We start from the raw sequence: 23785 nt of genomic DNA, 5'->3' as shown, positions 1-23785 counted from the left end.
CTAATTTTATAAGTTCCTAAAGAATTTCCCCATGTATCTTGGGATATTACTAAGAACTGATGAGCAAATATACTATCCTATATATAAAGCTTAATTTTCATTTAACCATGTATATTTTAGGCAATAAAATCAATACATTTACTGTTGTTACTAACACTTAAGAATGAACCCCAAACACATACTCTAGCGACACTGAAGTACACCCCAGACTCTACAACTTATCAAATTACCTTTTCTCTTGGTACTGTTTCTAAGTCTGATAGTGTTTCAGAGGCTGATTTAAAGCTGCGACGGCAAAGCAGTAACCGGGAATCGTGGCATTGCTCTGGCAAAGGGGTAGCAGAACCACGGAGAACACTCACCGCTGCTCCACCACTTCTTGCCGTTAACTATATAGCCATCTCCATCTCGCTGGATGCTACACTCAATGTTCGTGGCATCACTTGATGAGACATTGGGCTCTAGAAAGGAAGAACAGCTTGATCAACAGGCAGGCAGAAATCAGTCTTTAGCCAAAGAGGCTTAGGCAAGAGAAGGCGAGCTCGTCAAGGACAGAGGCATCTTGGGTTTTTATTGTATTTTTTAAATCTTTCCATTTTACCCCTTTCTACTCGGTCCTTTCTTAATGACACACTGTAAGCATTCGATAAATACGGATTGGAAGACAGAGGGATGAAGAGTAGGATTAGCACTGACAACTGTGTCCTTGGAGGCTTTGCTGCTGTCTGAGTCCCTCTACAACATCATTTCCCAGTCACCAAAACCAGATAATACCGCCTTTGACTTTCCCCAGTGGGGATCTGCTTTAACTGAGGGCAGGCTGGGTTTCTCCACTCTCACCAACAACTTCCACTTGCGCCTTGAAGGTGCTACTGGGAATGTATCTGCCAGCGACATTCAGATCTTCTCCACACTCATGTCTCCAGAACACTCTCTGTGCAATACCTGTAAATATCCTTAAATTCTCTTTACTGCATGGCATATAGGGACCAATCAGCTTTTCCCTTGCTCCTGTATTGTCCTTGTTTTTATTTTGTATGTTTATATGTGTATGTGTGCTCACATGCTGGAACATGTGTGTATATGGAGACCAGACAACTTCAGTTGTCATTCCTCCTCTGGTCTCTCATTGGCTTGACCTGGTATGATCCTGGTACTTGATGGTGACTGGTTAGCCTGGCTGGCCAGGGAGCCTCAGGGTCTTCCTGTAACCAACCCCAGTGCTATGCTTACACTTGTGTGTCATCTCAGATTAGATGTGACATCTGTGAGGATCCTGGAGGTCCACATGCTTGTGGGGCAAACAATTTACAGAATAAGCCGTGTCCCCGCCCCTTTTCTGCTCTCTTAAGTGAGTCCTTGGGATGCTTCACAGATTCTGTTTAAAGCTCCAGAAGCTGATTTCAGAGAAGGGACGGCGAGCTTATTTTGTGGCCTGAGGTTGGTGCTGTGGAAACACTATGTCTTCACATCATTCTATATGTGTTCAATAAACACCTCTTGATGAATTAAGTAGAAAGAACTTTTGTTATTATATAAACAGTTATATATGTGTGTATAATATTTGTACATTATATAAAAAATAATAAAATCTAGCCAGGCGGTGGTGGCGCACGCCTTTAATCCCAGCACTCAGGAGGCAGAGGCAGGCGGATCTCTGTGAGTTCGAGGCCAGCCTGGTCTACAAGAGCTAGTTCCAGGACAGGCTCTAAAAAAGCTGCAGAGAAACCCTGTCTCGAAAAACCAAAAAAAAATAAATAAATAAAATAAATAAATAAATAAATAAAAATAAAATCTAGTGGGTGGTAGAGGCACATGTTTTTAATCCCAGCACTCAGGAGAAAGGTAGGTGGATCTCGGAGTTTGAACCAACCTAGTCTACAAAGTGAGTTCCAGGACAGCCAGGGCTATACAGAGAAATCCTGTCTTGAAAAATCAAAACAAAAATAAATAAATAAATAAATAATAAATAAATAAATAAATAAAATTAGCTGCTCATGAGTGAAAGGTCAATATGAACTTCACATTATGACCAAATCACATTGAACTTAATTCTAAACTCAAGTTGAGATGTTGATTTTTGTCTTTAAAGGAAGTTTTAAATTCCCATTTCCAATGTACGATTGGACCAACGCCATTTTGTCCCTACTCATCATCGTGTCCCGACTCGGTGCTTTCAGCAATAGTCCCATCGGTTTACGTTCTGGCTTTCTAGGATTTTGGAATAGTTGAGTAGTTTATAGTCATATAAATATCACAAGGATAAATATCCATGGGCAGCAGTTGTAGAAACAGCACAATTTAGAAGCCATCACCCCACTGCTGATGCTGAAGCAGACTACCAGAATGCATCTGGAGCCACCCCAAAGGACAGGGGTGTTTATCCTGAACACTCTAGGACGCCAGCATTTCAAACCAGGCTCAAAACAAACACATTTCTGGCTGTGGGCAAAGTTGGCTACACCCCACACTGCTCAGGTGATCCACCCACGATAACCCCAGGGTGACAATGACAGGAGACAGGGCTGGGACTTGCTCCTACCTGTCATACAGAATGCAGAGGTGATATCTCCACGAAGGAGGGGCTCCAGCCATTGCTGCTTCTGTTGCTCACTGCCGTACAGGTGCAATACCTCCATGTTGCCTGTGTCTACATGTGAAGAAAGTGTTGTTTAACATTTAAGACTACCAGTATTAAATCCACATTTATGAAGATAATACAAACGATACTTTTCTTTTCTTTTCTTTTTGTTGTTGTTTTTCAAGACAGGGTTTTGCTGTGTAACCCTGGCTATCTAGAACTTGCTCTGCAGACCAGGCTGGCCTCGGATTTACAGAGATCCTCCTGCCTCTGCCTCCCCAGTGCTGGGATTAAAGGCATGTGCCACTACCACCCAGCTCAGACTATATCTTTTGAAGTAAAATGTTTGTTGATGAAAATATTCGGGAACGTACATTAAATTTAACATGTAATGATGGCATGCTGTACCATACAAGTCCATGGCACTCAGCTCTTTAGTTCTTTAACTTTTTCTGACTCTTGGGTGCTTGCCCAGTTCCCTCCGCAGTTTTAAGGAGTTCTAACTCAATTAGGACTGAAGTGGCTGTTCCTGGTTTAAACTCTGCCTGCTGTGCTTGTATGCTATGTCAGGAGTGACTTCCACGGTCCTGGAGAGGAGCCTCTAGCTCCCATGCTGCTCCCCAGGCACACAAGCTGGCTTGGGCCAGGCCTTGTGAAAGTCTGCTTGTTTTGGGTAAGGAAACTGTTCACGAGCTACGTTCTCCTTAAGAACCTCTACTTACCCACTCTGAAAGACCTCCTTGCTCTGAGCTACAGCAATTTTTGTTCACCTTTCATAGCTTGTTTCTGTTGTTGATTCAATTTGTTCCTGAGACAGGTTTTCTCTGCATAGTCCTGGCTGCTATCAAACCCCTGCTTCTGCCTTGTGAATGTTGGGATTACAGGAGTTCTCTAAGACAGATCTTAATTTGTGCACCCCATTCCTTTGTGAAAGACAAAAGCCCTGCCTCGTAAAGAAGCAGAAATCCTCACGGATCCACTCCAGTCCTGAGGGGTGCTGTCTAGTCTACCCCACACCCCACTTTCTGCAGCTGGAAAAGCACACTGTTTATTGTGAGCAAAAGGTTTGAGATGCTTTTCTCTGATTTCCATTCCTGTAACATCTCTTGAATTCTGCTTGAATCCTTTTGAGATTTTAAGGAAGATTTGCAGTGTCAACTTCCTGTGACTTGGAGGACAGCTGCTCAAATGCTGATGAAAACTGACAATTCAGAATCAAGTCAAGCTAGATGTGTATGTGCCGTAGAGATGGCTCAAGGTTAAGGGCACGTCCTGCTCTGGCAGAGGACCTGGCACCACTCACTTCAGGCCGCTCACGACAGCTGGTAACTCCAGCTCCATGGGATCCTACATCTGCTTCAGGAGATTCACATAGATGGTTTTAAATCTTAAATGATGGAGGAGTGTCTATGTGTTAATTTCATTGGTTAATAAAGAAACTGCCTCAGCCCTTTAATAGGACAGAAAATTAGGTAGGCGGAGTAAATTGAACAGAATGCTAGGTAGAAGGCAGTGAGGCAGACGCTTCAGGCAGTCACCATAGGCAGTCGCCATGCCTCTCCTCTCCGAGATAGATGCAGGTTAAGACGTCTCCTGGTAAGCGACCACCTCGTGGTGCTACACAGATTACTAAATATGGGTTAATTAGCCAATAAGAGTCTAAAACTAATGGGCCAGGCAGTGTTTAAAAAAAAATACAGTTTCCATGTAATTATTTCGGGTGTAAAGCTAGCCTGGTGGCAGGACGCAGCCCCGCCGCTCCTTCTACACTTAAAACCACCCTTTGCACTCTGTTCAGATACTAATACTAATACTGAGCCGGGCGGTGGTGGCGCACGCCTTTAATCCCAGCACTTGGGAGGCAGAGGCAGGCGGATCTCTGCGAGTTCGAGGCCAGCCTGGTCTACAAGAGCTAGTTCCAGGACAGGCTCTAGAAACTGCAGGGAAACCCTGTCTCGAAAAACAAAACAAAACAAACAAACAAAAAAAAAACTAATACTAATACTGAACTTCACAAAATTCCTAGTAGATCAATACAAACCTAACAAGTGAGGGAGAAAAGAAGTCCTCAGTTATAATTAACAGAATGAATTATTTGCTTTGTTTGCTTGTTTGAAATTTGGAGTTGCTTGTTATAGTTCAAACAAAATGAAGAATTAAAACTTTTCAAAATTAAGCTGGGGGCAATGGCATACATCTATAATCCTGACACTTGTTTGTGGGAGTAGGACAGAGGCAGGAAGATCAGGAGTTCAAAGTCATCCTTGACTACATGAGGATAATATGGGCTACATGAGACCTTACTTAAAAGAGAAAGAAAGAATGTAAAATTATCAGCTTTACTCTGAGGAAACTGGCCAATTTTTTATTTATGGTTTAGGGAAAGGCCTAAAAATATTCATCCCAGAGGCCCTAAATTATTTTAGTGACAGGTTTAGAAATTAAAAATAGCTATTTTCAGTATTCTAATATACAACATTGTCTGACATTTTGAAGGGAGAAAGCAGAAAGACACACTAGAAGGCTACATATGTTTATTAAGCTTTGAAAACTGTAGTGTCTTGGAGAGCCTAGGTAGAAATTAATCACTCAGACTGAAGAATCCTCCCAAAGAATGTCATCGGCACCAGTCACAGCGCCCAGTTTGTCTGCCTGGAACACACCCCAGCACACAGCGTCCCAGGCCTTTGCAATAATAGCTCTACCACAAAAGGGAGACTCATGGCTTCTTGATTTTCCTTGTCCTTCCATTTGAGAGAGTTGCTTAGTCATTTCTTAGTCAAAAACTAATCTAATATGTTCAACAGTCTTGTGGTATTATTTTATTATTTAAACAGAAAAACAGAGTCGTGGAACTTCAGTCTTAGGAAATCTTCCTCGAGTGTCTGGTGCCTCCACAAGTGAAATGGAGCAGCCACAGCAGAGCAGCGAGCCAGCTTCCCGCAGCCTAGCGGCGCACTGTGTATGACCCATTATTGTGCCACACATCTACTTAACAGAATATGGCTAACATGCTCTAAAAACGTGATGGTGGGAACAGGCCAAAAAAAAAAAAAAAAAAAAAAAAAAAAAAAAAAAAAAAAAAAAAAAAAAAAAGCACCTTGTCCTAAGTACTGCCATTTTGACTTCAGACTCCACTTTACCTGTAGGGTGAACCAAAGTTCAGGTTCCCAAGCCCTAGTGGGACTGAGAACCTTCCAATGACTGACCAAGCTCCTCCTTAAACAATGGAAATGGTTTGTTATGTCCCTTAGTTATTTAAACTATTATGCTGTTCCTAACAACAGAAAGCACAAATGAATCTGACTGGGTGGACTGAAAGCTTGCAATGTATGTGGGCTGACAATGAATGGAACACACCAGGAAGCCCCTAACCTGACTGGCGAAAACTGTAACTGTACCTTGGAAAAGAATGTTTGTGATTTTTGTGCTTAAATATTCACTTCGACTGGCATTCGGGGTCACAGTTCAGTTCTCTGTTCTGCAGCCCTGATGGATCAGGCCCCTCCCAGGCCCCCTTATCTTGTACTGCCCTGCATTAAATCTTGCCTTTCGGTAACCTCTGTGTCTTCTTGGGTTGACTCGGAGCCTCAGACCACAATAACAAGGGGGTTAGAGAGATGGCTCAGAGGTTAAGAACACTGGTAGCTCTTCCCGAGGACTCAGGCTCAATTTCCAGCAACCACATGGCAGCTTACAACTGTCTGAAACTCCAGCTCCAGGGAATCCGACACCCCCACATAGACATACATGCAGGCAAAACACTAACGCACACAAAATACAAATAAATTTTGAAAAAGAAACCAAATAAAAACAAAAACATAACAATACAGAATATGCTAGGTCTAGAAAATATCTGAATGCTATGTGTGGTAAGGAAAGCGGGATTCATAGGTCCTGTGTCTCAACAACACAGAGGGATGTTTGTCCCGCCACCTACAAACCTATGTGTGCAACTATATATGCTACACATTGAGTTGCAAATAGATTATGTCTTATTAGCGAGAACAGTAAAATCACACAGCATGTGCAGTGTGTCCTAACAGCATTGTAGATTCGGGATAAGATCTTCAGACAGCAAGGATACATTTCTCTTACAACAGCCTCTTGACAGGATTACAGTGGAGGATAACAGCGATTTGATAAACGGGGAGAGACAGAAGGGAAACCATGCCAGGGATGAGCACCATTACCAGAAGCCTAAGAACTATCTTGAATTTCACAGGCAAGCAAGTCAAAGTCTATCACAGAGCCACTTGGTTAGACCTGGACCCTTCTCTCAGAAATCCACTACACTGACACAGCCTCTCTGTCTGATCGACGTGGCACTAACCCTTCTGGGAGAGCCTTAGCACCAACTCACACAATAAAGGCAGCCCCGAGGACCCGTGAGCACGGGAACTATAGGATATCCTGCCAATTAAATTTACAGTGTGCTGGCAACTACAGCTGCAAGCCCCTGGCAGAAACAAAGCGAGCCTTTTGGGAGAAAGAGCCTTGCAGGATGGGGAGATTGGGGATTAACAAAGAGCCCTGGAATGCCTATCCCTTCCAACTAGCCATAGAAACACCCAGCCCCAGTCAGGAAGTGGGTGTTTATATAACCACTTCTCTTGGTGGCTACTTTAGTCTACTGGCACTCTTAATGTAATGATACTGGTGAAAATGACAGCCCACTGAGAACTTCAACCCACTTTATATTGCATCCAGAGTAGCTGTAAAATTATGGCAAAAATCTGTAAATAAATGACTTTGTATAGGAAAATTTCCTTATAATAAAGATATTTTAAACACTGTTCAAACAATCAGAGAAAATTGCTTGTAGTAACCTGGTGCTTGGCAGTTAAAAATATCTGGAGCAAAAAAACATTTTCCTGTCTCTTCGGCAATCAAGGCATAGTCCAGCTGGCTGAGACCGCTCACAGCTGGCAAGAACAAGTTCCACAGGCCCTCTGCTTTGGCCATTTCCTGTCAAGGGGATGGACAAGTGATCAAAAAATGTCAAATAAAGTAGCTTATTTTTAAATAAATATTTTGTTAATGTTTTTTTTAAATTTAAAAACATTTATGGAGTTATTTCATTGTATTCTATACTATGTTAAATCAAGATGGTACTAACTCATTAAGGCAGTAGTTTTTTAATAATTAAGGAAATGTCTTGCTTTCCAGGATTCCTTAGATTTGGCTCTAAAACTAAATTTGCATACTTTGGTGCTTCTCATTCAGTCAGTATGATTACAACCGCCCCCACACACATTCAAGTGTAACTCTGCCAAACGTGTTATGTGCTACAGCTCCTCACATGTGCTGCTGGGAAGAACTGAAAACATGAAGTGTGACTTGACAACACACTGGACAAACATCCTGCTTTGTTCCTGTTTCTTGCTAGACAAACCCAGGGCCTTGCATGCACATGAGGAGAGCTCTTCCACGAAGGATCCCAAGTAGCTCAAGGTTGATAGCGGGTCCTCTTTCCCCTTCTCTTCCCTTCCATCCCCTCCTTTCCCCTTCTCTGTCCCTCCCCTTCCCTTTCCCTCCCCATCCCCTCACAAATCCTCGCATATTATGCATTTCCTGGCATTGAGTGCTTTCTTGTCTCTTACCTTTAGTTTTTCAATCACTAAGGGGTGTCCCCACATTTTCTCTGCGTTTCCATTTTGAGCATAGTATTCTGCTATTTCCTTAAGACAGTGAAAGGAAAATGATTAGGCCAAGTTAATACGAAATAGACAACGTCATGCGTGACGTGGTGTGTGTGTAGTATTTCGAGACAGGGTCATGCTATGTAGCCCAGGCTGGGCTGGAACTCGAAATTCTACATCAGCTGTCTTTGCACTGGGATTACAGGTTCTGGTATCATCACCCTGGTTAGTAATGTTTCTTTTTAATACTAGATGCAGAATAATAAAAATCCCAATTGTTTACTCCTCAAAAAATTATGCTGCCTCAATATTAGACAGTAATAATCTTACTCCCAAGATTTAAGTGTTCTGCTTCTAGCAACATGATACACCAGTGGGCATAGAAATCCTTCAACTGAACCTGCTGGGTGAAATGTTACCAATTAAAGCTCTATCACGTAGAGTGCAGGTGTTCTGGAGAGAAAAGAACAAAACAGCTTCACCCTTCAGGTGAACCACAGGATGGGCGCTAAGCCTGCCCTCTGGGCCACAGGATGGGCGCTAAGCCTGCCCTCTGGGCTGTGGAGGCTGGCATAGGCTCTCAAAGGGCCACATCAGCAGGGCACAGGTGGTAAAGCCAGGGGCTGGAAACAGTGGAAGGGAGCATGGAGATCTTTCCATCTCACCAAAGCCAGGACGGTGGAGAAATAAAACCTAAGTGAGGAACAAATAGAACAGAGAAACACACAATAATCTGTACCCTTGGAGGTAGACCATGAGGACAAAGCTTCCCTCTGCCTCCCACCACACCAAAACATCTCTCAGTTTGCAGTAAAACAGAAAAGAGAAATGTTGTGCCCTGAAACCTGTCAGCCCCCAAACCTCAAGCCCAAATTAAGTTTGCGATACTCTGGCAACAGCAGCTGCCAGCACCTGGCAGAAACAAAACGGGACCCCTGGAGGGACGAGCATTGTAGGAAAGCTCACCTAAGTCCTTAGAAAAAAATTCACCCCACAGTCCACCCTGACAAATCACTAATTACTCCGGGAAAGCAGCCACCACAGGCAAGAATCAGCAAAAACAGTGGGTCAACAAAAGCAATCATGCTTTCTCAAAACAACGATAATGCTCACATTCACACCACAGCATATTTGTGGTCAGTAGATTCCAAGAACAAAAGGAAGGAATTGCAAGTACCACAGTGGGCTAGTAAAACTGACAAGGCAAACAACAGCCCAAACAAAAACCTTAGCAACTAAGCTTAAAAATGGTACCATCCATGACTTCTCAAAGACTGGTGGGACCGGAGGCCCTGGGGACCCGGGACGGATGGAGCCGGTGTCCAGTGGAGCAGGTGTGCAGTTTCTAAATTACTTTGGTGAGTCTGGGCTTCTGTTTTTTAAAAGCTCTCCAGGCATTTAACACGTTCTCCAGAGTTAGCTAAGGCCGGTCTATGGAGAGCTGAAAAGTGGCCCGAGAACACTTAGAAAAAACACTAGAAGGAAGATCTAATGAAGATTCATGGAAGCGCTTACTTCTGTGGCAACAGTGAAATCAATGGGAGACAGCTCAGAGGGTAAGGGTGCTTGCTGTCAGCCTGATGACCTGAGTTCAGTCCCTAGGACCTGACCTCTGTGTGTGCACACCCCAAACAAACGAATGCATTAATAATGTTAACAAATAATTAATGGGTGAATATCTTCAGCTACCAAGAGAAAATAATTAACAACCTAGAATTCATATTCCAACTTTTTTTTTTTTTTTTTGGTTGGGGGTGGTGGTGGCACATACGTATAACCCAGCACATGAGAAGCTGAGGCAGGAGGATTACGAGTTTGAGGCTAGACTGATATATGACTAGGGAGACCCTGTCTCAAAATATAACACCAAATTTCAAAGAATTAGAACAAAATAAAAGTATCATCGATAGGCAAGGTACTATTTATCTCCTCAAAAATCAATCAGACAAACAACAGCAACAAGACTCTAGCAAAGACACATGGCCCCAGGAGAAACATCTATGCTGCAAGAATGAATGAATGAAAAGGAAAAGCAACACGGGTAGATCTAAGTAACACTATTCGGGCCAAACGCTAAGCTCTGATTTGTACAACTGAAAGAGTACAATGAAAACACGTGTGGCCATTACTGACAGTCTAGAGGTGCATCTATAAATTTAGAGCATCCTGATATCACTGCTTTCCTTACATTTTGGCTAAGAGAATTATGGGGCTAAGAGCCATAGGTATTGTCAAAACTTTTCACATGTATCACCCAGTTATTGAAGACCATTCTAAGATGCGCTGCTTCCGACCAGATGACCATGCTCCTCTTGGGGACGCAGGGCTGGTCTGGGGTGCAGTCCTGTATGAGGCAGAGGTCTGCACTTTCCAAGGCTCCAGGAGAGAGCACTTGTCACGTCTCTCACGAAGTCAGTTAAATCGGGTTTCCTGTTTAAGGTCGCATCTTATTTCTATTCCTAGACTTGCCATAAAAAGTAAATGCTATTGTGTTTGGTAATAGATATATTATGAAAGATGTTTATGATGTCCCCATTCTGACTACCTCTTTATGATACACAGTTCTCAGAAATCAAATTATACCTGTGTTTACATGCCCTGGGAGGGCGGCTTCATCTGAAGCCATGCTCAAAAGATAGGAGGAGTAATTAATTGCTCCTGTAAATGAACTACTATATTTTTCCTTCCCAGAATTAACTGCCCCTAGCCCAAATCCCCATGAGCTGAGCCATGGCTGAGCTTCAGCTGGGCCCGCCCATCTTTCTGAGTCAACTTTGCCTGTTCCTTCTCTTCGGATGCTGGCCCAAACCTAAGCATGCCTTTTCTGGTACATTGTTTCCTCTCTGCTCTCTTGCCTTCCTCCCTGCCATGTGGCTGTCTGACCATGTGGCTGACTTCTATGTTGTCCTAAGTGTCACGGCATGGCTTTTCTTCTCTCCCGGCAGCTGCTGAGATTTACAATGTGACTGCCCTGGGGTGTTTTCCTTGCTAAGTCTAATAACACTGCCCCCAAGATTCCATCTGAGTCTAGTCTTACACATTCTTTTATTCTATCTCATTCATTTAAGAATGAGACTGTGGGTCCTGACGAGGAGCAGAAGGAGGGAGAACATGAGAAAGAAAGTCAGGACCCTGAGGGAACCTTCATCTGGCGATGGATGGAGATAGAGACAGAGCCACACATTGGTGCACCGCACTGAGCTCCCAAGGTCCAAATGAGGAGCAGAAGGAGGGAAAACATGAGCAAGGAAGTCTGGACTGCGAGGGTTCCCCCCCATCCACTGAGATGGTGGGGCTGATGTATTCGGAGCTTACCAAGCCCAGCTGGACTGGGACTGAAAAAGCATGGGATAAAACCGGTCTCCCTGAACATGGCGGACAATGAGGGCTGCTGAGAAGCCAAGGACAATGACACTGGATTTGGATACTAGTACGCATACTGGCTTTGGGGGGGCCTGGCCTGTTTGGATGCTCACCTTCCTGGACCTGGATGGAGTGGGGAGGAACTTGGACTTCCCACAGGGCAGGGAACCCTTACTGCTCTCTGAATAGGAGAGGGAGGGAGAGTGGAGGGGGGAGGGGGGTCAATGGGAGGCGGAGAGGAGGCAGAAATTTTTAATAAAAAAAAGAATGAGACTGTGAACCCCACAAGGGGACTTCCGGTCACCCATATCATCTGGTGACCATGAAGGGACTTCCTCAAACACTGTGACATTATCACTGTGATCTGTGTGTGCTCCTTACACAGTGTTGCTTGTTCCTGTCATGCACGTGAGTTTTAGTGTTCTTCACAGATTTTCAAGAGGAAGAACCGACTTGGCACACTTTCAGAGATACGGGTTGTGTTCATTTTAGGCTATCCAAGGAGTTTCCAAAGGTCATAGAAATAGTCCCGCCAACCTTATTTTTTCTCATTTTGGAAAATACATAAGAATATAAGGAAAAGTAATTTTAGTAGCTAAATAAAGAGCTTTAGAGGCTAAAGATGCACGATAGTAAAATGCTACTATAGTTTATGATACAATCTTATTTTCTAGACATGACGATTTAGGTTTGGCAACTCAATTGTAATAACATTGAGTAGAATTTAGGGTTTTCTCCCTTTTATTTTTAGAAAAGCTATTTACTTTTCTACAAATGATTCCAGATGTGTATATCCTACATCTGGGGCTTAGCACTGTTCAGTTCTCTCTATAGGATAAAGCATATACGTTGGCACACGTGTTTAGATGAAGAAGTCGTGCACACCATCAGATGCAGGAACACAATCTGCAGGCTCCGCCAACACCAGGTGGCTTCCTTGCCACACAAGCTCCGGCAAACTTCTCTTTTTACAGCCTGTCTGGGTTTTATTTGTTTTTACTTTTACTGTGATTCTTTTTACACATATTTTAGCAGCTGAATGGCACTGAGTTCAGAGGCACCACAACCTTTCTCTGACCCCCCCCTTCCCTGCCGCAGGGTCCCTGGAGCACCTGCTCACATTTACCGGTGAAAGAGAAAACCCTTCGCTTCCCTCTGCCCATCTCGACTTGCCTTTAGGATCATGGGCCAGTGGCAGGCACGGGCACGCAGCAGACAGACTTTGTTTTAGTGTGAGCACGTAGGATTAGATGAACTGATAAGGTGAGCTGGGATCTCCATCCAAATCCCACAAAACAAACACAACGCCTAACAATAGCGGGGCTGCTCTAGCTCATCCGCCTTCCTGTTGAAGCACTGGCTTCTGTAAGACATGAAGAGTTCTATTGTTGTTTTCAAGTAGTGTTCTAGACTTGGGTTTGGGACAAATACTACTGCTGGGTGTGGTTGAGGGATCAGCCCTAGAAACTGGGTAAGACTTCAAGCCCTTGACTTCTCTCTGCCCCTCGCTCTCCTCATCAGCCAGTCGCCCATCTCACCGCTACGGAAAAAGCCTGCTTTCAGTCCAAAGTTCTTTCAAGATGTCTCTTCCTCTATGATGATCTACTTTTCGATATAACCACCGTTTTCCAAGTCTGATTTGCATTTGCTTCCCTGGTGCACCCCTTTCCTGCTCTCACTGATTTACTCCATCGCCCTATTACTTCATTGTCCTGAAAGTTTAATTGGATTTTATTTGAGGAAGGGGAATGGTGAATTCCAACTACCATCTTGAATTAAAAGGGTGGTTGTCCCCTTTTGATACACAGAAGTTTAATTTTAAAATTCAAGATTGGACAGACACTAGCTAGAACACAGAGTATTCCATGCCACCGGATGTGAGAGGTGACAATTTTAGGATCAATACGTCAGTATTTTTGAAGAAACTATATCCCACTCTATGCTAAATGTTCATCTCCAGATATTTGCCAATACAACTGCTCATAAAACTCATAACACTGATGTCCCTAAAAACACATCTTACTCCTGAGCACTGCTGGGAGAATCCTGTTCTTTGGAGTTCCCCATTTGACTCTGCCAGTCCCATCTGGAACCCCAGAATCACAGGTAGCTACAATGAGATTTGCTGTTGTACTTCTAGGCCACACAAACACACCAGCACAAGGCCACCAACCCACAGCAGACATGGCGGAGCCAAGCCCTGCCACTGTGCTCTCACACGCACGCACCCCTGTCTCTCATATACTCTCAGAAGTGCTTCTCCCTTCTCCCTTTCCTTCACAGCACATGTCCTCTCTTACTGCCTATCTCTCCATAAGGTCATAAGCCCTGTCTGTCTTTAGCTGCGCCCCAGGTGTCCAGTCTGTCACAAGGTGCCCAATACATCCTCTTCACTGAACAGATGTTACCTCACTACAACCCATGAACTTCAACGTGACCTCTTGCAGCAATAGCTTATGGGAAAAGAAAGGGTAGGACTGATGTGGTTTGAAATGACAGGCCAAAGATCATGTTCATGTTTATTTGGGGAGACTACAGTTCTCAAACTCTCAAAGCATCCAGATTTAAAATAACAAAAGTTGAAGGTCACCGCCTCGTCAAAAAGCACCCAGATGTAATGTTCTACTTCATATCTTCAGGCCCTCACTGCCTGTTCCCTCTGGCCCCGTTTTACTCCCATAGATGTATGTGCACACCCCTGGGCATATTTCAGTTCCAAGTGTCTGTAGAGCTCGGCTCTAAGGGCCGTGGAGAACAGAGGACCATCTGCCCACCAGGAGCTAGGGCTCGCTGACACCCTTTCATACCCTACCTTTTCAGCAGGGAAGACATGCTGCCTCATGAACTCCTTCACCTTAGTAAGAACCTCCTGGCCTCGCCTGCTCTGGGCAAAGAGCTGGTTCTTAGGATCGGCCCGCGGCAGCACAGTACTCAAAGTCCTTGGCAAAAGGAAAACAAACAAACAAAACCCGGGAGGTTACAAAGATGACAAAAGGCATTATTATATGTTTCTTAAAACAAGGCAAAATCTCCCCAGCTAACCAAAAATATCCTTAGGAGAAGCTGCCATATCTGGGAGGCTTGGGTTTATTGTTGTTGAATTCTGCCTTGTTACTATCTGCAGCTCAAGGGAGCAAACCCAGAGCCTTGCAGATGCCAGGCAATTGCTCTACTGCTGCGCTCCAGCCTTAGCCCCATGGACCTTTTCTTGTTTTGTTTGTAGTATGGAGTAAACGTAGAATTGCCTTATTCTGAACACTAAGCTTCGATGTTTAACGAGCTACTTTGGAAAACCCAAGCTTCACATGCCTCAAATAGTGCTAGTTTCGGTGGCATCAGCTGTCACAACCACAAAGGAAAAAGGAAGGTATGCAGAAATCGGACAACCATTCTCCACACTTGTCTCTTAGATAATGACCACAGGCATTCTGAAGATTAGGGGGGAAAAGAAGAAATACAACTAGTCCCTTCTTCTATTGGAAAAGCACACAGAGCAGTCTAGAAATTAGTTGTGAAAAATAACTGTCCCGATGCTGTGTCAGGGTGAGGACGTTTAGGAAAGGCTCCTGGGGATAGCATTACACATACATTATAGGAGAGACAGGTACATGGCTGGAAAAGAGTGTTAGTCTTCGGAAATGCTGCCCTCGTAGAGTCATAGTTTCACAGACACTCGCAAAATGTTAAAGGAAAAGTAGTATTGCTAAGTTAATAAATAATCTAATAATATCATTTAAATAGGTACACGTAAGTAACAAAAATTATAAGGAAACATGTTCATCTACATACTTAAAAGGTTATACATCCAATTTGGCAAAGAATACACTCCATCACAAGTATGGGCATTTTATTTATATTTCTAGGTCAGTTTATTTTTAGGTATATAGGGATTGATTAGAACATTATCCTGATTGGCAATAGCAGCTCTAGTCTGGGCAGAGATATAATTTTCCATTTCCTTAAAGTTTTAACCTTCCCAAATCCAACAACTATTTAAGTAAAGAATGAAGTCCCCAGGCTGACTCCTGGTTTTCTGGGAATGTATGAGACCTAGCTAACAGAGGCTATGAACTGAGTTACCAAAAGACTCTGGTTTCCTTACCTTTTTGAGAGTTGTAATCCGGTTTCTGCCAGGGGCTGCACAATATTGGCCATCAGAAAGCTATCCTCAGATGAATTGTTTCCCAAGAGGTATCTACTATAGACTCCCTACAAGGACAATTAAAATCTATTGAAAATGGCCTTAACTATCCAGTTAGTCTTTCCAGCTTGTCCCTCACATGATGAGCTAAACCCACTGAGCCAGAGATGTCAACCAGACCACGAAGCCTGCAAACTCACATGCAGAGGTGACTGTGTGTCTCAGAGTTGGGTCACACTCGTATCACACAGTTCTGACACTAATCTAGGCAGACGTGTGACTGATAACTCAAACCAAGTTTGAAAATGACCCCAGCCACTGCCAAAAAGCCAGCCTGAACGCCACATCATCTGTAATGACCACTGCTTTCCCTTCAGAGCTGTCTAAATGAAGCAAGCGCTAAAACCAAGGAGAAGATGGTGAGATGTTTAATACCATTTTGATTCCCAATTTGAGCAGCGTCAGAGAATGTCAATCAGCCTTTCCACAACTCTCCACATCGGTACTTCTGACACAACACACCACTTCTCCCACGTGACGGCTCACATTCACTGTCAGTTTAGAATCACCATGGGAACACACTTCAGGGTGTTTGTGAGTACATTTCTAGAAAGAGGTGGTGCCATGGGCGGTTCCCAGACTAAACAAGGGAAGAAGACTCTGCATCTTCAACACAGACTTTTAGCTTGTTTTTACAGCAGACACTCACAATGGCCCTTGCTCCCACGTGCTTCTCCCTACGGTATCATCATAAGACTTCTTTCACTGTCCCTCCTGTTTGCTCTACAAAAAAAGCCATGGCACAGGTGAGCCTCAAATTTTCTTCCCACTGAAGTCTTTTTTTGTAATTCTAAATTTATATGTTATTCATATCTGACTCATGTCTTTTTGGAAGAGCACAGCGGCCTAACAACCAAAGCCAGAAAACATTGTTCACAGTTCATCAGTAAGAAATGGCAAAACACTTGCTTCAAATAATTACCTGCGCGATTCCAGCCAATTTGAAAAAAGAAAGGGCTATAAAGAAATTCCAGTTAGGAAGATTAGGGCCAATTCCCCTGCAACGGCAATATATTGAAATCAGTTCTTCCATCCACGGTATTCCTATAAAAAAGAGCACACAGCATAAACTTTAAAAACAATGCCAGTGAACACGTCAGAATGGCATAACACAGCAAAGAAGATACAATATGGCTTGTAATGCAACCACAGTCACCAATAAGCCTGTTCTTAATACCGATTCCCTAAATAACATACAAAAAATGTGTATTGCCATAGATTATGAAAAGTGAAATGTTAGGTTCAGAAAACCAGCGAGATGAATTAGAGACAGTTTTAAGGCGCAAAATCCTCATAAAACTGCAAGAAACTTATGTCTTTCAACTCCGACAGTAATAAAGAGGATTATTATGAAAAGCAGTGTAGGTAGCTGCTCCTCTGTACCTGTGTTCTCTTGAATGTGCAAGCCTCCGTTTGGCATGGGCAGTGTCCTGGGCCAAAAGTAATACAAGGACAGATGGGCTAGGTCCGTCAAAGGGTGGCCGAAGGTCGACAGTTCCCAGTCCAGCACTGCGATGACCCGACTCTGCAACAAGATGCACAGGCCTCTGACACATCGCAGTGAAAGCAAACAGGGTAAGGAGGCAGAGGACATAGAACATTCAACAGTCGCATGTCCATCAACGTGCAACATGAGGCCATAGTTTAGTCCTTCCCCACGGTGGCACATCTCATTTATGAAAGCCAACCAGTCGCAATTGTCTAGAGCCAAGGCCTCTGGTTCTACTGAGGGCTGCCAATCCTCCCATGCTCCGCCCTGACATCTCCTCTAAGAGACAGATGCAGCATAGCTGAAACTTTTCAGCTGGAGGAATTGTGGTAAAGAAGAAATTCTAATGATTAATTATATTTTAATAATTAAGGGTGGGGTTCCCACAAACTACTAGTTCAACCCTGCCCCCAAACTCGCCTATCCACCTGCAACCTCGGTGGAACTCCGAAACATAGCTTGTTCCAATACTGAGGGGACTTAAGAGGTGAGTGAATAGCCACACAGCGGGACACCCCACTTTCCAGGACCTCCACAGTGGGTCAGAACCCCAGGCCCCTCCCCAACTCCCTTGGCTTTTCTAGCCAGCCAGCAGGGAGTTTCCTGTGGGAAGGATTCCCCAAAACCCAACCTTATCCACTGGACCCTCCCCCCTTCCTTCCCCCCCTTCCCCCCCCCCCCCCCCCCCGCAAGCTACTAGCAACACCCTGCCTAAGAACTCAGAGCTTGCTCCAATACTGAGGGAACCAAGAGCTTGCTACAGCACTGAGGGGACCAAGAGAGAGCACCCAGAGAATGAACCAGGAGAGAAGACCAAGAGAGCAGGCTTATGAGACCTAAGAGGCTTTCTGAGACAGACATTGACAGTACAGAGCAGACCAAGAAAAACTCCCAAACACTCAGACAGCCACTGGAAAGATTAGAACAAGATGCAAAGACACTGCCAGCCTCATTTGAAGGAAGAGATGGGTAGGCGCCAATGCAAGAATTCCTCCAACAACCTAAAAGCAACATGGTAACAACAGAACCCAGTGGTCACACAACAGGAAGTCTTGATCATCCTAACCCAGAAGAAGCGAAGAAAACGACTTTAAACGTAACTTTATGATGGAGACCTTTAAAGAGGAAATGAAAAACTCCCTTAAAGAAATGGAGGAAAAGACAAACAAAAAATTGGAAGAAATTAATAAATCACTTAAAGAAAACCAAGAAAAAAAAACAGTCAAACAGGTGACCTTTTTCCATTGCTGCTCTTAATATTCTTTATTTATTGTGTATGTTTTGTGTTTTGATTATTATATGACAAGGGGACATAACAACAGACACTGAGGAAATTCAGAGAACCATTAGTACAAAAAACCTGTATTCCACAAAACTGGAAAATGTAAAAAAAAATTGACAATTTTTAGATAGATATCATATACTAAAATTAAATCAAGACAAGGTGAGTAATTTAAATAAACCTATAAACTGAAAGGAAATAGAAACTGTCATCAAAAACCTCCCAACCAAAAAATGCCCAGGATCAGATGGTTTTAGTGCAGAATTCTACCAGAACTTCCAAGAAGAGCTAATACCTATACTCCTCAAAGTGTTCCACATAATAGAAACAAAAGGAACATTGTCAAACTCTTTTTATGAGACTATAGTTACCCTGATACCAAAACCACACAAGGACTCAACCAAGAAAGAGAATTATAGACCAATCTCACTTATGAACATCGATGCAAAAATACTCAATAAAATACTGGCAAACCAAAATCCAAGAACACATCAAAAAAATTATCTACCATGATCAAGTCAGCTTCATTCCAGAGATGCAGGGCTGGTTCAACATACAAAAACCTATCAATGTAATAAATCATATAAATAAACTTAAAGAAAAAAAACCATATGATCATTTCATTAGATGCTGAAAAAGCATTTGAAAAATTCAACACCCCTTCATGATAAAGGTCCTGGACAGATCAGGGATACAAGGAACATATCTAAATATAATAAAAGTAATATACAGCAAGCCGACAGTCAACATTAAATTAAATGGAGAGAAACTCAAAGACATTCCACTAAAATCAGGAACAAGACAAGACTGTCCACTCTCTCCATATCTCTTCAACATAGTTCTTGAAATTTTGGCAATAGCAATAAGACAACAAAAGGAGATCAAGGGCATTCAAATTGGAAAGGAAGAAGTCAAACTTTTATTATTTGCAGATGATATTATAGTATATACAAGTGACCCCAAAAGCTCTACCAAAGAACTCCTACAGCTGATAAATACCTTCAGTGATGTGGCAGGATATAAGATCAACTAAAAAAAAAATCAGTAGCCCTCCTATACACAAATGATAAAGAAGCTGAGAGTGAAATCAGAGAAACATCATCTTTCACAATAGCCACAAATAGCATAAAATATCTTGGGGTAACACTAACCAAGGAAGTGAAAGACCTATTTGACAAGAACTTTAAGTTTTTGAAGAAAGAAATTGAAGAAGATATCAGAAAATGGAAGGATCTCCCATGCTCTTGGATAGGAAGGATCAACATAGTAAAAATGGCAATCCTACCAAAAGCAATCTATAGATTCAGTGCAATCCCCATCAAAACCCCAACACAATTTTTCACAGACCTTGAAAGAACAATAATCAACTTCATATGGAAAAACAAAAAACACAGGATAGCCAAAACAATCCTATACAATAAAGGAACTTCCGGAGGCATCAGCATCCCTGACATCAAGTTCTATAACAGAGCTACAGTATTTAAAACAGCTTGGTATTGGCATAAATACAGAGAGGTTGACCAATGGGATTGAATTTTAGACCCGGATATTAGTCCACACACCTATGAACACCTGATTTTTGACAAAGAAGCTAAAATTATACAATGGAAAAAAGAAAGTATCTTCAACAAATGGTGCTGGCATAACCGGATGTCAACATGTAGAAGAATGAAAATAGATCCATATCTATCACCATGCACAAAACTCAAGTCCAAATGGATTAAAGACTTCAATATAAATCGGACCACACTGAATCTGGTAGAAGAGAAAGTGGGAAGTAGTCTTCAATGCATGGGCACAGGAGACCACTTCCTAAATATAACCTCAGTAGCACAGACACTGAGAGCAACAATAAATAAATGGGACCTCCTGAAACTGAGAAGCTCCCGTAAAGCAAAGGACACAGTCAATAAGACAAAAAAGCAGCCTACTGAATGGGAAAAGATCTTTACCAACCACACATCAAACAGAGGACTGATCTCCAAAATATATAAAGAATTCAAGAAATTAGACATTAAAATTTTAAATAACCCAATTAAAAATGGGGTACAGAATTAAACAGGGAATTCTCAACAGAAGAATCTCAAATGGCCAAAAGATACTTAAGGAAATGTTGAACATCCTTAGCCATCAGGGAAATGCAAATCAAAACAACCCTTGAGATACCATCTTACACCTGTCAGAATGGCTAAGATCAAAATCACAAATGACAGCTTATGCTGGAAAGGATGTGGAGTAAGGGGAACACCCATCCATTGCTGGTGGGAATACAAACTTGTACAACTACTTTGGAAATCAGTATGGCGGTTTCTCAGAAAATTGGGAATCAACCTACCTCAGGATTCAGCAATACCACTCTTGGGCATATACCCAACAGATCCTCAATCATACTACAAAGGCATTTGTTCAACTATGTTCATAACAGCATTATTTGTAATAGCCACAACCTAGAAACAACCTAGATGCCCCTCAACTAAAGAATGTATAAAGAACACATTACAGTACTACTTAGTGGTTAAAAAAAATGGCATCTTAAATTTTGCACACAAATGAATAGAATTAGAAAACACTATCCTGAATGAGGTAACCCAGACCCAAAAAAGATGATTATGGTATGTACTCACACATAAGTGGATATTAGCTATAAACAAAGGACATTGAGCCTACAGTTAATGATCCTAGAGAAGCTAAGTAATAAGGTGAACCCAAAGAAAAACATATATAGATCTAACCTGGAAATTGGAAACAGAGAAGATTGCCTGACAAAATTGGGAGTATGGGGGTGGGGGGAAAAGGGAGGGTAGAAGAGGAAGAAGAGCATTGAGGAGAACTTGAGGGAATGGGATAGTCAAGATGGAGGGAGAACAGAGATGAGAGCAAAGAAAGAGATATCTTAATTGTGGGAGCCATTATAAGATTAGCAGAAACCCGGCCCTTGAGAAATTCCCAGCAATCTACAAGGCTAACTCCAGCTAAGACCCGAAGCAATAGAGGAGAGTGGGCCCAATCTTGATTTGCCCTGTAGTCAGACTGATGAATATCTTAAATATCATCATAGAACCTTTACCCAGCAACTGATGGAAACAGAGGCACAGACCCACATCGGAACACTGGACTGAGTTGCCAAAGTCCAGCTGAAGAGTGGGAGGAGTGAGAATATGAGCAAAGAGGTCAAGATCATGATGGGTTCACCCACTGAAACAGTCTACCTGAGCTAATGGGAGCTCACCAACTCCAGCCAGACTGGGAAGGAAAAAGCACAGGACCAAACTAGTTCCTGTGAATGTGGGTGACAATTGCATGGCTGGGGCTGACTGAGGGGCCACTGGCAGGCCCCAGGATTTATCCCTACGGCTTGTACTGGCTTTTTGGAATCCTATTCTCTTTGGATGGATACCTTGCTCAGCCTAGATAAAGTAGGGAGGGCCTGGACCTTCCACAAAGCAATGTGCCTTACCCTCTCTGAGGATTGGAGTGAGTGGGATAGGAGGATGTGTGGAGGAAATGGGAGGAGAGGAGGGACTGGGAACTTGGATTGGCATTTTTTAAAAAAAATCTAGTAAATTAAAAAAAATAAAAATAAATGACAAATTTGTTAGTGATAAAAAAAGAATTAGTGGGCGACAGTTTTGAGGTTTGGGCCACTTGTGGGGCCACTGGCAGTGGGACCAAGATTTATTCCTAGTGCATGAACTGGCTTTCTGGAGCCCATTCTCTTTGGAGGGATACTTTGCTCAGCCTAGATATAGGGGGAGGGCCTTGATCCTGCCTCAAAGTGATGAGCCAGACTTTCTTGACTTCCCATGGGAGGCCTTACACTCTTTGAGGAGTGCTGGGGTGGGGAAGGGAAATGTGGGGAGTGGGAGGAGGGGAGGAAGGGGGAACCAGGATTGGTATGTAAAATGAAATAATATTGTTTTTAAATAAAAAAGAATGTATAAGGAAGCATTTGCTCTGCTGATGAATCTAGCTATAAAATAAATCATATTTTAAAGTAAGTTATATAAACTAATCAGGAAAGAGCTGACACCCTCAAATTGTCTTCTGACCTACACACACACACACACACACACACACACAGTGGTATGTGTGCCCCAAGCACACCACAAGATAAGAAAATATAGTTTTAAAAAATGTTAAAAGTTGCCAAATAAACTTTCGATTTGAAATGATACTACGCACCAAGCTACTAGCAATGGCCTACTTAAAAGGACTGAGGTTGGCCAAGCGGTGGTAGCGCACACCTTTAATCCCAGCACTTGGGAGGCAGAGGCAGGTGAGTTCAACTCTGTGAGTTCAAGGCCAGTCTGGTCTACAGACTGAGTTTCAGTATAGCCAGGACTGTAACACAGAGAAACTCTGTCTTGGGTTGGGGGGACCAAGGTTGGGGGTGAAGAGAGAGTGACACCTTAGTTAAGAGGATTCTATAGAGCGGCATGCCGTCATGTGACTTGTATTCTGAAAGGGTCACCTCACATGCTAGTCTATGGCAGGCTGCGGGGACTGTAACAATGACATAGGCAAATGATCCACTGCCAGATGAAACAGCAGTGTGAGTTGGCTCCAAGCCTCCTAGTACCTGTGTGTGCGGCTTTATTCCCTTGATTCTTTGGAAAGACGTAGACACATCATTGTAGTGTTGCGGGCTATTGTGGGAACTGCATCACACAGCTCTATGGTTGAATCAGAGCCTAGGTGACAGAGTAAAGATACTGTCTCAAAAGAAAAAAAAAAGTAAAGGAATGGGAAACAGGTTATTGGTAATGTGCTTGCCTGGATCTAGGTTCAAATTAGAGGAACTGAAAAAAAAGTCTTATTTGATTAAGATATAAAGTTATAGCCCACATGATATTATGCAGAGAAAAGTACATGAAAGGTTTAAATATTTAGTATCATATACTCAGGAAATGTTCTAATTTTCACACATACCTCCAGTCTATGTATTTTAATTAACTAAATACTAAAAACAGTTTTTGGTTTTTTTTAAATATATATTTTTATGGTTTATTTAATGTGCATTGGTATGAAGGTGTCAGATCCCCTGCAACTGGATCTTCAGACAGTTGTGAGCTGCCATGTGGGTGCTGGGAATTGAACCCAGGTCCTTTGGAAGAGCAGTCAGTGCTCTTAACCACTGAGCCATCTCTCCAGTCCCTAAAAACAGTTTTTGAAATAACAGATTGTGACTATTGCCCCTGCAGGGTAAAAAATCAAATGAAGTCATCCG

General features: G+C 42.8%; 1 protein-coding gene across 1 annotated transcript in view; it reads right to left on the bottom strand.

Moving 5' to 3' along the window:
• The window catches only part of Acad11 (acyl-CoA dehydrogenase family member 11), a 78608-nt gene that overhangs the window by 34715 nt on the left and 20108 nt on the right, over positions 1-23785 (bottom strand). The window contains exons 6-13 of the mRNA XM_038324029.1: positions 17171-17312; positions 16710-16831; positions 15689-15795; positions 14399-14525; positions 8185-8262; positions 7411-7549; positions 2543-2650; positions 363-461 (exon numbers count right to left, since the gene is read on the bottom strand). Coding sequence (XP_038179957.1) covers positions 363-461; positions 2543-2650; positions 7411-7549; positions 8185-8262; positions 14399-14525; positions 15689-15795; positions 16710-16831; positions 17171-17312 — 922 coding nt within the window. The remainder of the gene's footprint in view (positions 1-362; positions 462-2542; positions 2651-7410; positions 7550-8184; positions 8263-14398; positions 14526-15688; positions 15796-16709; positions 16832-17170; positions 17313-23785) is intronic.

The sequence above is a fragment of the Arvicola amphibius genome, chromosome 3 (genome assembly GCF_903992535.2).
Source record: "Arvicola amphibius chromosome 3, mArvAmp1.2, whole genome shotgun sequence".
Classification (NCBI taxonomy): Eukaryota; Metazoa; Chordata; class Mammalia; order Rodentia; family Cricetidae; genus Arvicola; species Arvicola amphibius.
The sequence above is the reverse complement of the archived record's forward strand: the minus strand, read 5'-3'. Positions and strand labels throughout refer to the sequence as shown.